General features: G+C 41.3%; 1 protein-coding gene across 1 annotated transcript; it reads right to left on the bottom strand.

Moving 5' to 3' along the window:
- On the bottom strand, nt 1-16,995 carry LOC115773633 (calretinin). Its single transcript, XM_030720480.1, is given in 11 exon segments — nt 1-578; nt 1,803-1,874; nt 3,077-3,130; nt 5,270-5,309; nt 5,403-5,458; nt 5,599-5,676; nt 6,541-6,597; nt 7,663-7,743; nt 7,918-8,007; nt 10,092-10,168; nt 16,780-16,995. Coding segments are annotated over 11 exon segments (816 nt in total). The 5' UTR covers nt 16,874-16,995; the 3' UTR covers nt 1-461.
- Nucleotides 16,996-17,459: the final 464 nt, after the last annotated feature.

The raw sequence follows: 17,459 nt of genomic DNA, 5'->3' as shown, positions 1-17,459 counted from the left end.
GCTGTCCTGTTATATTTATTCATTCTTTCAGTAATATCTTTAGTAAAACAGTACAAGCCTCGTCAAATAAAACAAGCTCATAATAAATGATTTTGAAACAAGTAAACAGATGCAACAGAAGCATTCAGCTTGAAGTCAACAGGAGAGGAAAATGTATAGACAGAAATTAATTAAAAATACAAACGCATATCAAAAACAGGACATCAAATAAATAAATAAATACACAATATATTCCTGTAATCACTGCTAAAACTGTGTCACTATTCATTTGCATGTTAAAAAAAAAAGATGAAGAAACTGAGTGGTACAAAGACTAAACAGCAGGGCTGCAGTACACTGTGCTTTCAGGAGCATTTTTGTCTTCACTCTAAGTGCTGTAAGCGAGGTTAAGGGTCACACATGCAGCAGATTACATCAGGAGGTAGGAAGGAGGAGGCAGTGGGGGAGGATGGGCAGAGGGGTCACAGCATGGAGTCCCGGCAGAGGACGATCTCCATCTCAGTGCGGTACAGTTTCCCTCCATCTGCTAAAGCCATGATGCTCTTCTTGTAATCCTCCAGTCCAGTTGAGTCCACGTCCTGCCATAAATGACATGAGCACACTTTGAGTCAGTGGACACAAAGTGGCCTACAAGTACACTGAACAACCTCAAATCCCAAAAAGTTGGGACGCTGTGTAAAATATAAATAAAAGCAGAATTTGAAAATCTCATAATTTCATATTTTATTCACAATAGAACATAGAAAATATCAAATGAGAAAATGTACCAGTTTTAAAAATACAACCATTTTGAATTCAATGCCAGCAACACGCCTCAAAAAAGTTGTGACAAGGCCATGTTTACCACTGTGCACCATCCCCTCTTCTTTCAACAAGAGTATGTAAACAACTGGGAACTGAGGAGAGCAGCTGCTGGACCTTTGGGAGAGGGAGGTTATGCTGTTGTAATAGATGCAGTATGTGGTTTACCATTGTCTTGCTGAAATATGCAAGACCTTCCCTGAAAAGGACATCATCTGGATGGGAGTATATGTCACTCTAAAACCTGTAACAGCATTGATGGTGCATTTCCAGATGTGCAGGCTGCCTGTTCCATAGGCCCTGAGGCACTCCCAACCCATCAGAGGTGCAGGATTTTGAACTGAGAGCTGATAACAAGCTGGAAGCTCTCTTTCCTCTTTAGTTCAGGCATCCAATAGTGATTTTCAGATTGCACAGAGATTTCTACAGATTCTCTGGATCATGATATTATGTACTGTAGACTGTAGACAAAGAGACATTCAAAGTTTTTGTAATTTTACACTGAGGAAGATTATTCTGAAACCGTTACACTTTGTCGATGCAGTGTTTTGTAGACTGGTAAACCGCTGCCCATCTTTATTTCTAAGAAACTCTTTTTATACTCAGTCATGTTACTGACCTGTTCCCAATTAATCAAATTAGTTGCAAAATGTTCTTTTTAGTGCCACTTAATTTTCCAGCCTTTTGTCGCCCCCATCCTAACTTTTTTGAGACGTGTTGCTACCATCAACTTCAAAATTAGCTAATATTTTTCATGAAAAAATAAAATGTTTCAGTTTAAACATTTTGCATGCTTTATATGTTCTACTGTGAATAAAATATGGGTTTGGGAGATTTTGCATTCTGCTTTTATGTACATTTTACACAGTGTCCTAACTTTTTTTTTGAAATGGGGTTGTACATTGCAGAAGCATCTCAGGCATCTATCTCATCTCTGTTCTATATTCGGCAAGTAGAAAAGTAACCTGAACTGATCAATCGATAGGCTGACTATTCATTACCATTTTGTTCTTGTCACAGAGGTCCTTCAGCAGAGCATCGAGCTCCTGCTCATCAATATATCCATTACCATCCTGGTGGAGAAGACAAGATGGTCGGAATTATACAGACAAAAAAAAAGAAGATTCTCCTCAAAGCAATGGGCCATGCAAAATCAGAATGCCAACACATTGTTAAGTGAGTGTTAAGTTAGCAGCGTTGTCATTATAATGTGTTAAGTTTAGGTTCAGCTGGCTAGCATGACTGATGCTGGTGTGATGATGAGAGACATCTGCACAGTGTGTGTGAAAGTTAGAAGAAGTAACACTTCTGTAGCCATGTGGTGTTTGATGATCAGCACTGCTCGTGATGAGATGCTTGCCTGGCTGATGATCTCAGGCTAGCTCACATAATTACAAATCCTAACTTTATTAAGTAGTTACAAAAATTTGGAGTATTCTACCTCTTTTAACCTGTTTTATTTCACCCAATATCTTTAAGTGAATGGGAATAATTGACATGGATAATAGAGGGGCTGGCACTCTTAATGCCAACTTTATGGCAGCGCTAGAAGAAACGCCCAGGAGTCATCACAGTCACTGGGATTTTTCCTGTGCAGAAAATTAAAATACATATAAATATTCATTAGGTTTTTTTTTTATTGTTTGTTCCAAACTGGACCAAAAGACTGAAATTCCCATTCTTAAATCCATGATGATAGCAGGACTAAAAACTATCCATTCATTCACTTTATACCACTGATCTGGCCCCAAGTTGCAGGGATGCCCAGACCCTCTTATCTCAGGTCACAGCCTCCGGCTCTTCCAGGGCAACGCAGACACGCTCCTGAGCCAGCAGAGACATAATCTCCCCAGCGTGTCCTAGGTCTGACCCAATTTATCTGTTTATAAAGTAGTTGATAAACAATCATTGATCAAATACTTGATAGGATAATCAAAGCACAACAATTTTATGAATCCCTGCAGGGAAATGTGACTAGAGTGGCTATCCCCAAAGCTGGAGGAGTTTTCCACTCCTGTTCCCACAAGGTTGACATCTGAAGTTGAGAGTGAAAAAATATCAACAACCATTTGACTATGTAAGATATTCAAAGTCAGTTGTATAAGGGTGCTAGCTCTCTGATCTAAGTAACCAACTCCAGTACAGCTTCACAAAGCTGCTAGCCCAGCTGGAGACATTTGTTCAGGTACCACACACCATGCATAATACACAGGAAGAGAATATAAAAGAGAATAGAAAGTATGACAGCACAAACTGAGGAGCATGCTCTTTTCACCTGATCGTAGAACGTGAAGATTGAGTCAAATTCTTTCACCGTGAGTCTGATACCCTGTGAGCAAGAGAAAAACAGAAAGGAGTGAAATTTGTTAGAAATTGATGGATATTTCTAGAGAGCGGTAAAAGCCCCGCCAGATCCAGAACTGATATTAATCATGCAGATTATGATAACTGCGACTAGGGTTGAGTTAATCCTCAGCAGACAGACTAATCCTTTGTCCGAAAGGAACTGCAGATCTGCTCTCACAAGTCAGCAGGTACATATCATGACATAATACACGTAGGATATATATGTAGAACGGAAGCTGATACATGATGCATGCATTAGGCATTAGGCAGCCACAACATTAGAACTACTGGCAATGGAGTGAATAACACTGATGCCCTCTTTACAATCCAGTGGTATACTGGGAAACCTTGCCTCTCGGTAGTCCTGTGGATATTACTTGGCCATTTTACCACTCACCTAATACAGATTGTATATACAAGATGGACACAGCCACTGTGACATTACCGAATGGTTTCTGCGTTCTTGCCATTTCCCTGTTTGGTTTGTTTTGGAGCCAGAAGTGATCACATTAAGGCAGACGGATGGTGTTATCAGTTAACACCTATATGCTTGATTAGATAGCTCCATAACTTGTACAGGTTATATACCTTGACATAGACACTAAGTAACAGACACTGTACAGGTTGGTCACACAGAATGCCATATTATCTGTCAGATAATTACATAAAAAATGCTCCAAAAGGCACCAACAGTACAAACGCATTCAAAAGGTCAAGTTCTAGGTGGCTTGGTGGTGAAGCCAGTGACCACATGCATGTGGTCAGCGCGGGTTCGGGTCCCGGCCTTTCGCCAGTTTGCCCGCATGTCTTCCAGATGTCTTTCCCCCATTTCCTGTCTCTCTGCTTGTCATGCATGGCTTACTTAAGGTCCCACCACAACATTTCAGTCAGATTGGAAAATCTGAGTTTTTTTTTTTCAGCCATTCTGTTGTAGATTTGCTGTTGTGCTTAAGATCATTGTCCTGTTGCATGATTCAAGTTCGGCCAAACTTTAGCTGTCATACAGATGGCCTCACATTTGACTCTAGAATACAGAGGATATACAGTGGAGTTCATGGCTGACTTAATGTCTGCAAGTTGTCAAGGTCCTGTGGCTGCAAAACAAGCTTGAGTCATCACCCCTCCACCACCGTGCTTCACAGTTGGTATGAGTTGGTGTTCACCAAGCATGTCTTGTCTGTCCAAAGGACATTTTTCCAGAAGCCACAATGCCATGTTCTTTTTAGAGAAAAGAGGCTTTCTCCTGGCAACCCTTCCAAAGCCATACTTGCTCCGTCTGTTTCTAATTGTACTGTCATGCAAAATTGTGCCCTGTAGAATCTGAGATGTAGTTCTTGGGTTTTTTGCAATTTCACTGAGCATTGCACAGTCTGGTCTTGGGGTGAATCTGCTGGGATGTTTGTGGTATTGTGTTAGCACACACCTGAATGCTCTCCTGTCACAGAAGTGCCCACACTTGCTGATGATCAGTTAATCAAGTGCATTTGATTAGCAGCACCTGCCTGCTTCTTAATGGAAGCAATTAGGGTGTACTTTTTTTTTTTCACAGGAGCGCACAGTGTCCTCTGAAAACTCTCTTTTTCACATGACTGTTCCTGACCCTGTTGCTTGTCCTGTTTTTTTTGTCCCCCTTTGGTCTCATTTGTGTGGCTGGATTGCCTCTGGGTATTGAATAATTGACTCCTCTCGTTCATGACTACCCATGGTTACAAGATCCCAATCAATCACAGAGTCTTCATGTAAATCGTCCAGAAAACATGGAGCGGTTTGGGCAGTAGGAGGGGAGCTTGGACAATATAACACAGGTAGTTTTAATGTTGTGGCTGATCAGTGTACCTGAAACAAGTAAATGATAAGCTAACTTTATTTCAGCCTGGACATAGACAGTCCATGTGAAACTACAAAGTACAGTCCTAAATAAATTTGGACAAACAAAAACAAATTAGATTAATTAGATTTATTTGACTTTTAATTATCGTATCATTCGAAAATCATATCAAAAGCCCCTCTGCTCAGAATCTCCAGAGCTCTCTTCAGTCTTCTGTTTCTGACTTCTCAACATCAAAAGGAACAGACTGGATTTGAAGGAGCAGTCTCTTGTTGCTTGTAAGCATAATCTTACCTGAAACTTCAGCAGGAAATTTTCCTGGACTGGCAAGAGCCTGTGGACAAAGACAGAGATGTCAATAGAGTGTCCTTGAAGAAAAGTTTTAAAAATGTTCCTGACAATCAAGTAAAATGTAAATGGCACTCACCTGGCCATCTCTGAGAGGCCCAGCTTACCATCACCATTAAGATCAAACATATTTAGCTACACAGAAAGAAAATTAACACGGAATTCATCAGAGTAATGTATCACATGTTATCTATTTTAGGGAGCTTAAATGCAGCAGTTCAGCCCACTCTGTTAATGGGCTGCCATGTTTCCAAGTTTTGCCTCATGGCACTCACAATCGTCTGCGTGTACTCATTGAGCTTCTTGTCTTCGTAGTTTCTGTTCGCCTTCTTTAGCAGGTCTGACAGGAAACCCTGAAGCGAGAACAAAATAACTACCTCAGTCAGTGATCAGATGAGCAAGCTGAGTGTTTTTGTTTTCAAGTTGTGGTTTTGTTTTTCACATGGCAGGATTTTTAACAGAGCGTGTCATGGGCACGTGCAGGTTCAGAGTAGTTCAATCAGTAGCACTGATTCCACTAAAAGAGTGACAGACAGAAACTAATTATCTCAATCAAGGACGGATTTGTTTACGGTTACAGCTGTACAGGCATTCACATATCCATATATTATCTAATTAGTGCTGCCTTTTTGTTATGAAAGGAAAATGATGTATAAATATAGATGAGTCAAAAGATTTTCTGAAAATGTATTACATACTGGTGTGTCTATGCAAATTACGGGCACAGTTATTTTCATAGGTAGGGGCATTTTAAGATTGAATAGGGCAGAAGTGATGTATGTTCATACTGCAAGCCTTAGTGATCGATCTGGATGTACTACACAGATGACTTCAGAGGCTGCTGATGTCATCTTTTACTGTTTCATTTCTATTTACATGTGTTGTGTAGGTCAGTGAATTCATGAGCAGATGATAAGTTTGGACTATCGCTTTTGGTGGATGTAACAAAGTGTGCCTGCATGCAGAGTTCGAGCCACTGAATCTGATCTAGGATTACAAAGTCCAGATCATAACTTAAAAGATCAGCTGTGATTTGTCCTGTTCTAAATGTCGTGGAAAAGCAGATCACACATGACCAACACTGGGCCGCGTTTACCTGCAGTCTGAAGAAAATGTTTGCAAAGAAAATTTCTAAATGTCAAAATGCACATACAAAACCGTACAATCGTATTATGATGCTACATTAATTAGCTTAACTGCGAGCTTCGATGTTTTACCTTCAGCTCATTCGATTCAATGTATCCACTGCGGTCAGTATCATACTTCCGCCAGGCCTGCAGGATGAGAGTAATGTTTTTTAGAAAACACGTATCATCTTTAACCGCAGTGACAGTAAAAAATAAATAAAATCCTTACACGCTAATACAGACTACAGTAAAAACAAACACTATGTAAATGTTGACTTTGTCAAAGAGCTTATCAAAGATGGATATATAAAAGTCCTCCAGCACTCACTGCGTTTCCCCTGCAGAAAGCTGCACGCCATTCATAATGTATGGCTATCTGAGAATAGCTTTAACACGCAGAACAGCCTGAACATCACACCACTGAAAACTCTCCTAAGCAGAGCACGACAAGTGCATGTTTGTACAGTTTATTTACAATTTCAGTGGATCAGATGTTTTTCTCTCAAACAAGAGATCTGTACTTTATTATCCACAAGGTATTAAATATCTTTGGAAAAACTCCTTTAATGTAATTAATCTATCATAGTTGATACTTAGATGCTTCTTAGGCTTAAAGTAATCTGATAACTGTTTACTCGTACAATCCTACTTTATAGACATTAGGAACTTTAATTTGAGTTTATTTAGAGTTTCACATTTCAGCTATTCATCAAAACGACCAAAGAGAATTTATGCGCATCAGTGATGTCATTCTGCTGTCAGGGCTGAGTGTGACCTAGATCTCAAACGCAGGAGTTTTCAGTACTATATCAAACATTTTCTGAGTATACAGGCTTCAAATGAACAATTTACACCCACACTGGACTGTCCCCACGTGAAACAGGTGTCCTAACTTGGCAGGAAAATAAAAGGTAATGTGAGACAGCTGATTGGATGTCCCACGGGACAGGCTGTAATGGGACACTGACTTGAGGCGATTGTGAGAAAATTTCACAGCTCACTAAGATTTGTCAGTCAGTGAGCAACTTTCCCTCCAAAATATTGGACTTCAAATGAAGCACAGAAGGAAGGAGGCTAATTCTTCACACTCATTAAACAGAATGGGTTCGGCATGTGAGCTTGGCTGACCAAATGTGTAGGGTTATATAAGAGTACTTGCTGCATGTCAGCAATCAAAGTGAGCCACGCAGATGTGTATGTTTGCCAACTTACAGCCATGAATTCAGAAATGGATCCAACAAACTCTCTGAAACAGATCAGAAAGTTTTATTCTGTGGGCAGAATCTGAGCCAACTGCAGAGCGATACATGAAGAGATGGGAGAATTATTAACCAAATTTCATATATTTCATGTTTATGGCATGGAATTATAAAGCAGGAAGCATTTAAAATGTAGATGCTATAAAATGTGTCTAAGTGAGACCACCAGAGGACACCTGAGAGGCTGCAGCTGGTAAACTGTCCTCACCTCTGACATCTCAATTCTCCCATCAGAATTCTTGTCAAAGTTGGCCATGAACTCTTTCATCTTTTCTTTGAATGCAGCGTGCGAGGGATCCTGCAAACACATCAAATTACACTTATCAAAATATGTGAAATATATGAGAGATTATACTTACACACCACATACAGCAAGGCTTAGTAATGGGCAGAAAAAACAAAACAACAGAAAAACACAAAAATATGTTGTTTTCTCTCTCTCTTCAGTTCTCAGTGGAGATGGCCACGCTTTTCTTCTCTCCCCAACCCTTCTTTTTTACCCTGATTTGCTGCTTTGTGGCTTTAGAGCCTCTCTTCACACAACTTCCAAACTGGAATTTATAATTATGGATCTGGTCAGCTGGTCTCTCAGTGCCATTGTTTGGATCAAATTTTCACCATGAGGAGATTGGGGGAAGGAGAACCCTATTCCCTCTTATTAATTGACATTCCAGCTGGCTACGTTATGGATTCCTGTGTGGTGTGGAAGATGACATGCCTGGCCATATTGTCAATGGAGGACACACACATTCGGCTTATTGACACTGGGGTTTCTCCGAATTGGACCTGGAGATACCTGGCTTGTTGTTGCAATTCAGGAAGACTAGGCAGCTGTCTGGGCCTTGGTAAGGCTGCTTATGACGGGAATGAAGGAAGGTACAGACTCAAACTCAGACTCTGTATATCTGGAGCTGATTCGGAGGGGTAAGATCTTGGAGATGTTGGAGATGATCTGTTTCTGCACGGTGAAGGAATGAACCAAGAAGATTCGGATAATTGGATTTTTTTTCGCCACAGAGAGGTGCCAGAAAGACTAAAGGCTGTCAACAAATTAATCAGTACAGTCTGTAGCAAAACAAGTCGTAGAATCAGAAATTTGGCTCCCTGGTGGCCTTGGACTGCCTCCTATCAAATTGTCTCTGGGATGTCTTGTAAATAGATGCTCTATGCCCCCGCTGTCCTGTCTTCTTCTGACCTGTGTTGGACTGATCTCCCTGACCTATCTGCTGATGAACTCTACATCAGAACTGTTACCTGAGGAGGGGAGTTTGAGTCAGCCCTGTCCTGTACTGTACTGTACTGATTAATTTGTTGACAGCCTTTAGACCGAACCCCCCCTCTCGCCTCCGCTGGCTCCCCTTCCATCCCTCCCCACCCTAGTGCTCCCATGCTATATGTTTTTGCACTATCGCAGAAGTTTTTGTAACCCTATACTGTGTATGTGTGTATGTATACAAAGTATGAGATGATTTTTTTCCTCACTCATCCCTATATGTTTTCACTATTGCTTCTGTCTTTTTAATTGCAGTGCCTTCAGAAGGGGGGCAGCATGGCCACAGTTCACCTATCTCCCCATGTTTGTTTGTTTGTCTTCTTGGATGGGCGTTCTGTTAACTGTAAATCCCCCATTGTGGGATCAATAAAGTATCATCATCATCATCATCATCAACACCACAATCTGAACATCTCCCCTCTCTGTTCAGGCAAGTATGATCTTCAAGGGCTAAAAATAAGTTTATATGTGAGTTCTGAGTTTACATGGGAGTCAAGGTCTGCCCTCTCAGAGCTGGGTTGAACTTCAGTCGTTACACTATAGATGAAGTTCAACACAGCCAGGCTGTGGAGATAACAGATATCACATTATGATAACCTGTTTGGGCTTTCTCCCTCAGGCTCTGTGCGCCCTCGTATAAAATGGGCGGTTCACGGGTCATATGACTCTGATTCTTCAGCACACAATGATCCCTGTGAGTGCAAAATACTCCAATCAGAGACACCAGATGACAGTGATGATAAAATGGTTATTAAAATATATAAAGAACATAAACATCTAACAGTAAGTGCAACATTGTTACAAATAAGACAAGAGATAAATACTATGGCTAGAGTTTGCATGTTCTTCCTGTCCCTTGCATAGGTTCTCTCCAGGTACTCCAGGTTCCTCCCACAGTCCAAAGACGTCAGGTTAATTGGTAATTCTAAATTGGCTGTAGGTGTGAATGTGAGTGTGAATGGCTGTCTGTCTCTTTGTGTTATTCCTGTGATAAACTGGTGACCTGCCTCTTGCCCAATGACAGCTGGGACAGACTCCACCCCCACCCCCATGACCCTGAACTGGATAAGTGGAAAAAAATGGATGGATGGATGTACAGAAACACTCACCATCCCCGCTCCTCGTCTAGCATTCTCCAGCTCGCTGAAGAAGTTCTCTAACTCCTTCCCTTCGATGTAACCGTTTCCTGCGGCGCACCAGAGGAGCAAAATTAGTTTGGCACAAATGATGTTATGAAGTTTTTAAGTCGCCTCAAGCTTTGTTGACTGTTCAGAAGTTTGATTAAAGACTCAAATGTGAATGAGAGATTAAAGGTCACCAGGGGCTCTTTAAATTTAGGAACAGTTGCCAAATCTCGAGGGCTAGTCCAGTCTCAAGTCCTCTAGCAAGTAAACAGTTTACAGGAGTGTATGTGGAGCGAATACATGGCCATAGCCGTACCAAAATCAATCTGACCATTTCTGATTGTATTTGGTTGGTTCATCCCTGAAATCAGTGCACAATTCTAAATACAATCTGGGTGACCAGCGCTCATGATCTGAGCGAATCCTGGAGCACAGCCACACAGGGAAAAAAGATCGCCAGCTGTTATATCGTCTCTACAGAGCTGAAACTTACTCTGATGAACTGAAAAGGTATATTACACAAAAACAAGGTCATCCTAAGCTGGCATTTAGCTGTGTGGAGATTCAGTGTCATACTGAAAAAGAACAGTCAAGTGCTGTTGCAGTGTAAGCAGTATGAGTGCTTCTTTTTCTTGCCTAAGAGGGTGAAAATGTTTGGTCAGATTGATGCTTATTGGGGCATTCTGTCCCTCTGTCTCAGTTTATGCTTCTTGTGATGATCACATGACCTGGGATGATTTAACACAATAATTTACGTCGCTGGTTTGCCTGCAAGTCACCATAATAGGGTAGCATAAAGGACATTCAGCATTCTCTCTTTAATCATAGGAATGAGTCCCATCTGTGTACTGTACCAAAGGTGGGGGGGGTGGGGGGGCTGGGGTTGCTTTTTATGTTACAAAAACAGACACTGGTATAAAGGTAATTTCAAATAAAACATGTACAGAATGCAGAGATGTACTCTGCTCCCATCTTTATCTCTTAATCTCTTATCCTCTCATCTCCTTTCCTTTTTGATGCTCTCTCACCCCCCCACCCCCTCCACCCCACCCTTTGCGCCCATCTCGCTGCTCAGCAGTGTTTGGACACTTTATTTGATAGGTGCTCACTGTGTCACCATCTTTGCTTTGAGTGAACCAATGTTTTAGACATAAACATTTTAGTATTTACAAAGCTTAGAGTGCATTTTGCATTTGGAATTTGAACAAATATGGTACAGTTTTGCCTCACAGCAAGAAGGTTCCTGGTCTGAACCTCCTGATGGGTTTGGGTCTTTCTGTGTGGAGTCTGGATGGATGAATGGATGTTGGAAATGAGCAAATAATGGTGAAGTGTGCATCATGTGTCCAAACCCTGTGCATACATAAGTAACTGCACTCAGTTCATCAGGGCTCACTGCCACAGTTCATGTTGCAATGTGAATCTCAGCTGACACACAGAGCACACCACTGCACACTGAGCAGATGCAGTCCTTTCTCTCCCCAAACGAAAACACAGCTCAACTGCTGATTGCTCAGTGACACCTCGAAAACAATTCAGCTGCTTAACGCGTAATGACTGAAAATGACAATAAGGGTCATGTGGGAAACAGATTTCTCAGAAAGGGTAACTGACTGTTTCACCTCTAGGTGTGAAGATAAATCAATGAGGTACTACATGCTACAATATCAGCTGTATGAGGTGTTTTTGTTTGTATGAGGAAAATTTGATTCACTCATTGTGTTTAATTCACCGTGAAGCCAACTCTTCTGTCAGATATACTCTACACAAAAGATGAACGGAGCCACTGGGTCTGGGTCATGCAATGCAGTGTCATTGGTTTATCAGTGAGCTATACCACTCACTTTTGACATGTGGTTTCAGAAAATCTAACTGCTAAACTTGAGGTCTCAAAACACAAGTCCACAAACCTGTAGGCAATATCTCATTGGCTGCATCCATCTGGCAAATACATACTATGGTGCAATCCCTGCTGGCCAACAGTTGTGGTCAAGAAAGCAAGTTTTTGATGTCATTTTATTCAACAAAAGTCTGCTGCCAGCATATCACTAAAACAGACTGTGGAGGTGGAGATCAACACATTTCTCTCTCTTATGCAGTTCACCCCATCTTGGAGTCAAGAAATAATCACTCCTTTTTAGCCTTCCTGAAATGCACCTAACCCTCTCCTTCAATAGGCACAGTTAATGCACAAAAATAACTTAGATTAGGGGCAAATTGTGGTTAAAATGAACTAAAGTGTTGGAAGGCAGCAGGAGGGTGTTTGTGAAAGCTCTGTGGGATATTGCACTACTGTCAGGCTGTACTGTTTGATGAAAACAAACTGCGAGTTTATCGGGCAAATAAAGGTCATGGCTTTTTCTCAATGGCTTCAGAGAGTAATCCTTCAACTGAAGTTGCAAAATGAAAATCTGCATAGCTGGATCGGCTCATCGAGACACAAAGTGGGGCAATGATGGCACTCTTCTACAGTTCAGCTGCCACGCAGGTAAACAAATATCAGGCTTTATATCAGATTGAATATCACTAATTTCATTTACTCAGCTACTAACCTTACATCCAGTTTTTAGAGAACTTAACGCCACTTAAAAAATTTTAGAGGAACTTGATTTAATTTTATTCCTTGCAACTGATATAACAGCTATTATTGTTTGCAGATTGATCCATTTATAGTATAAAAGAAGATTCGCTGTCTTCATTTCAAATCATAGCAAACATTCATTTGAAAAAAATCTCAGCTTCATTCCCAGATTATAAAAGCCAGCAAATACACTATTTTGCCAAAAGTATTGGCTCATCTGCCTTCACATGCATATGAACTTGAGTGACATCCTATTCTTAATCCATAGGGTTTAATATGATTTGACAATGCTTCCAGAAGTGCATTTATGAGGCCAGACACTGATGTTGGACGAGGCCTGGCTCACAGTTTCCGCTCTAAAAGGTGTTCTGTTGGGTTTAGGTCAGGACTCTGCAAACTTTCTCATCCATGTCATTGTGGACCTTGCTTTGTGCACTGGTGCTCAAGTCATGTTGGAACAGGAAGGAGAAATCCCCAAACTGTTTCCACAAAGTTGGGAGCATGAAAATGTCAGAAATATCTTGCTATGCTGAAGTATTAAGTTCCTTTCACTGGAACTAAGGGGCTGAGCCCAACTCCTGAAAAACAGCCCCACACCATAATCCCCCCTCCACCAAACTTTACACTTGGCACAGTGCATTCAGACAAGTACCATTCTTCTGGCAACCTCCAAACCCAGACTCATCCATCGGATTGCTAGATGGAGGCAAGTCTCCACTGCTCTAGAGTCCAGTTGTGGTGTGTTTTATACCACTGTATCTGACGCTTTGCATTGCACTTAGTGATGTAAGGCTTGGATGCAACTGCTCAGCCATGGAAACCTATTCTATGAAGCTCTCTATGCACTGTTTTTAAGCTAATCTGAAGGCCACATGAAGTTTGGAGTTCTGTAGTGACTGACTCTGCAGAAAGTTGGCAGCCTCTGCACACTATACACCTCAGCATCCGCTGGCCCCACTCTGTCATGTGGCCTGAAACATTACTCATATTATGGTTTTGTATTAAATTATTACTCAGGAGCTTTTGTTGGTGTGCGGACTTCTTTTTGCTTTTGCTTGTTTGTTGGCCCAGCACACAGTTTTTCATATTTTTGGATTGTGCGTGTCCTCATCTCTGTTCCCACTCTGTCATTTTACTTGGCCTACCACTTTGTGGCTGAGTTGCTGTCATTCCCAATCACTTCCACTTTGTTATAATATCACTAACAGTTGACTATGGAATATTTAGTAGCGAGGAAATTTCATGACTGGACTTGTTGCACAGGTGACATCCTATCACAGTACCACGCTGGAATCCACTGAGCTCCTGAGAGCGACCCATTCTTTCACAAATGTTTGTAGAAGCACTCTACATGCCTAGGTGCTTGGATTTATACACCTGTGGCCATGGAAGTGATTGGAACACCTGAATTCAATGATTTGGATGGCTGAATGAATACTTCTGGCAATACAGTGTATTTCACTTAACTACACAAAAATTAGCTCAGCTCAGCTACAACATTAAACAGCTCCTTATATGTTAAATCATCAATAACAATACTAAAACAATAAAGTAAATTTTAAAAAAGGCTGCTTGTTCTTCCAACTTCCAACAAGTTCATCCCAAAATGAAATTAAACTGCCTTCTCTTAAATTTAAATGAACTTATTAGCATTTGCCTTGTGTTGCTCAAAACTCAAAAATACATTTGAAAATCTTGTTTTTTTCATGAAATCATCACCCAGATACTCAAAAAAATTCCACCATCCTTGCTCTGAGAATTTTCTTTCTACTCTCCACATCCTCAAAAGAAGTATGCAGCTATAATCCTGTGAAAATCAATGTTCACCCATGGTTGGATAACTGGTAGATCCCCCTTTAGCATCAAAAACTTAAAGTAATTGTTTTCTGTATGACTTAATCAGTCTCTCACATTGCTGTGGAAGAATTTTTGGCCCACTTGTCTTTACAATGTTGCTTTAGTTCATTGAGATTTGCAGACACAGCTTTCTTAAGGTCCCACCACAGCATCTCAATTGGGTTGAGGTCTGGACTTTGACTGGTCCATTGCAGCACTTTAATTCTTTTCTTTTTCAGCCATTCTGTTGTAGATTTGCTATGCTTGGGATCACTGTCCTGTTGCATGACCCAATTTCAGCCAAGCTTAAGCTGTTGGACAGATGGCTTCACATTGGACTCTAGAATATTTTGGTATACAGAGGAGTTCATGGTTGACTCAGTGATTGCAGGTGTCCACGTCCTGTGGCTGCAAAACAAGCCCAAATCATCACCCCTCCACCACCGTGCTCGAAAGTCGCAATGAAGTGTTTTTGCTGATGTGATGTGTTTAGTTGTCCCCAAATGTGTTGCCAAACATCTCCACTTTGGTTTCATCTGTTCAAAGGACATTGTTCCACAAGCCTTCTGGTTTGCTCAGACTTTGTAACTTTGCAAACCTAAGCTGTGCCGCCATGTTCTTTTTCATTCTTTTTCTAATTGCCTTTTTTAAATACTCAACATGTAGAGTCTGAGATGTAGCTCTTGGGTTTGTTGCGATTTCTCTCAGCATTGCACCATCTGACCTTGGGGTGAATTTGCTGTCCACAGCTGGAAAGATTGTGGCATTATGTTATCACACTCCTGAATGCTGCAGACCAACAAGCTGCAAAAACGTCTACTTTTATAGCTCACACTTGCTGATGATCAGTTAATCACCTGGGAGCTTCTTACCCTGTTAGTTCATATGAAAGCAGTAAGGGTGCACTTAGTTTTTCACAGGAGCACATAAAGTCCTGTGAAGTTTTTCTTTTTCACATGACTGTAGCTAAAATTACAGTTCAGCTGATGAGGGATGCCATTAATGTTTATATTCTGCTGCAATGCCGTATGCATGAGCCCCTTGGCATCGGAAGACGAGCACTTTCTTCTGCAGAGTGACAGGGTGGCTGCGTGCAATTTGGTAGAAAAAAAAAAAAAAGGTCCTGCCTGAACGTGACACTTGTTCCATGATATTCAGGAGGAGGCAAAAAAAAAACAATATAGAAGGATAAATACTACCACAGGCCAGAGGAAAAATACCTAAATCTGATTATAAGATGAACTGTCCCATTAATAGTTATTTACTTTTACTTGAGCAACACTTGCATTAATGGAGGCTCTTCCCATAAGTGGCTGTATGCCAGTGCGCATGCACTCACACACATTTATATGGCTATCTTTAAACCCTAACCATTACCCTGACCAGATCCTAATTCTAACCTTAACCCTAAGAGCAAGTCAAACAGCACTTTGAAGGGCTGTGACAGTGAGGATCAGCCAAAATGTCCTCAATCCGATGGTCTAAAATTCAAACTGATAGCTGTACAAGTACACAAACACACACACACACACACACACACACACACACCAATCTCCACTTCACTGTAAGCTCTCATACTCAGAAGCTCCACCCAACAAAATCCAGGGGGGAAAAAACACTCCTTCACTTTTGCATCCTCTCATCCCTTACCTTTTCACTCTCCCTCCAACCCCCACCCTGCTACCCCTTTTGCACTCCCTCCTCTGCATCCACATCACTCCCTCCCCCCATCTCCCCTTCACTCTCTCACTTTTTATCTTTCAGCCCTGCGTCTCACTGTTTCTGATCTTTTTTTACTCTCTCCGCCCTCTTTTTCATCATCCTCTCTGTAACACTTTACTATCCTCTACAGATCATCTGACACATTTTTCTAGTAAATAAAGTTACAACATAAATGATATACAGTTATTTAAAGTGATAAAAACACACAGAGATGGAGTTAACCAAGTAAAATGGGAAAAAACTGATATCACATATACCAGTCAAAAGTTTGGACACACTTTTGAGTGGTACTGTATATTCTATTTGTTTAATTTCCTTAATCTTCTTACAGTTTGTGATATTACTGCCCTGATTTTGAAGATTTTACATTTCACATTCCCTGAATATTTTTCAGAATTCTTGCATATACACTAAATTAAATCCTTAGTTTCTAACAAGACATATTCCATATAATAACATTTGAACTAGTAATAAACACCAATTGATCCGTTGGTTCCACAGTCATTGGACTGGTAGATACTTGAGCGCACTGACCGTCTGCATCAAAATGCTTCCAGATGTCGATGAATTGCGCTGCGGTGAGCTCAGCCAGGTGCAGTTGGGGCGGCTGCTGCGGATGAGTTGCCATCTTTGTGTCTTCTCCCTCCTTTAAGTCGCCCGTAGTTGTTGGAGATAAACTTTTCCCGGTGTAGAGTTCCTCGGTTCTGTGGGATGCGTCTCCTCAGTCGGGGCTTTTAAACCACCCGCGGTGCCCGCGTTTCTCCTACTCGCCACACGGGGGCGTCTCACCCGTAAAGAGAGCAACAGCAGGAGACCAATTACAGGACGAGGACGAATGGGGGAGGAGTGGAAGGGTCCGCTGGGCTTTGTATATGAGTCACCATTAACTGCCGTCCAGGCTGCTGGTTTGATAGAAGGATCATTATACATCATCCAATCCTGCTGTTCCCGCGAGGAGAAAATTACATCAAACAATTTATTCTAAAGCTGAGCGCCCTGCTGGCTCCAGTGGGTCTACTTACATCTATATCCCTGTCTCTGCCAATCCTGCTTCTCTTTCCACCGTGAATGATCATATAAAGTGTTAAATTAATGTCCAGTCACAGGGGCCACAACACCTGAGGAGGAGGAGGAACTGAAAACGATGAAAGAGTGAAGGTCATCCTTTCTTCCAAATCACCATTTTTTTTTTAACACTGACTTTTGAGTTGACC

The sequence above is a fragment of the Archocentrus centrarchus genome, chromosome 3 (assembly GCF_007364275.1).
Source record: "Archocentrus centrarchus isolate MPI-CPG fArcCen1 chromosome 3, fArcCen1, whole genome shotgun sequence".
Taxonomy (NCBI): domain Eukaryota; kingdom Metazoa; phylum Chordata; class Actinopteri; order Cichliformes; family Cichlidae; genus Archocentrus; species Archocentrus centrarchus.
Note: the sequence above shows the minus strand (reverse complement) of the source record. Positions and strands in the feature narration are given on the sequence as shown.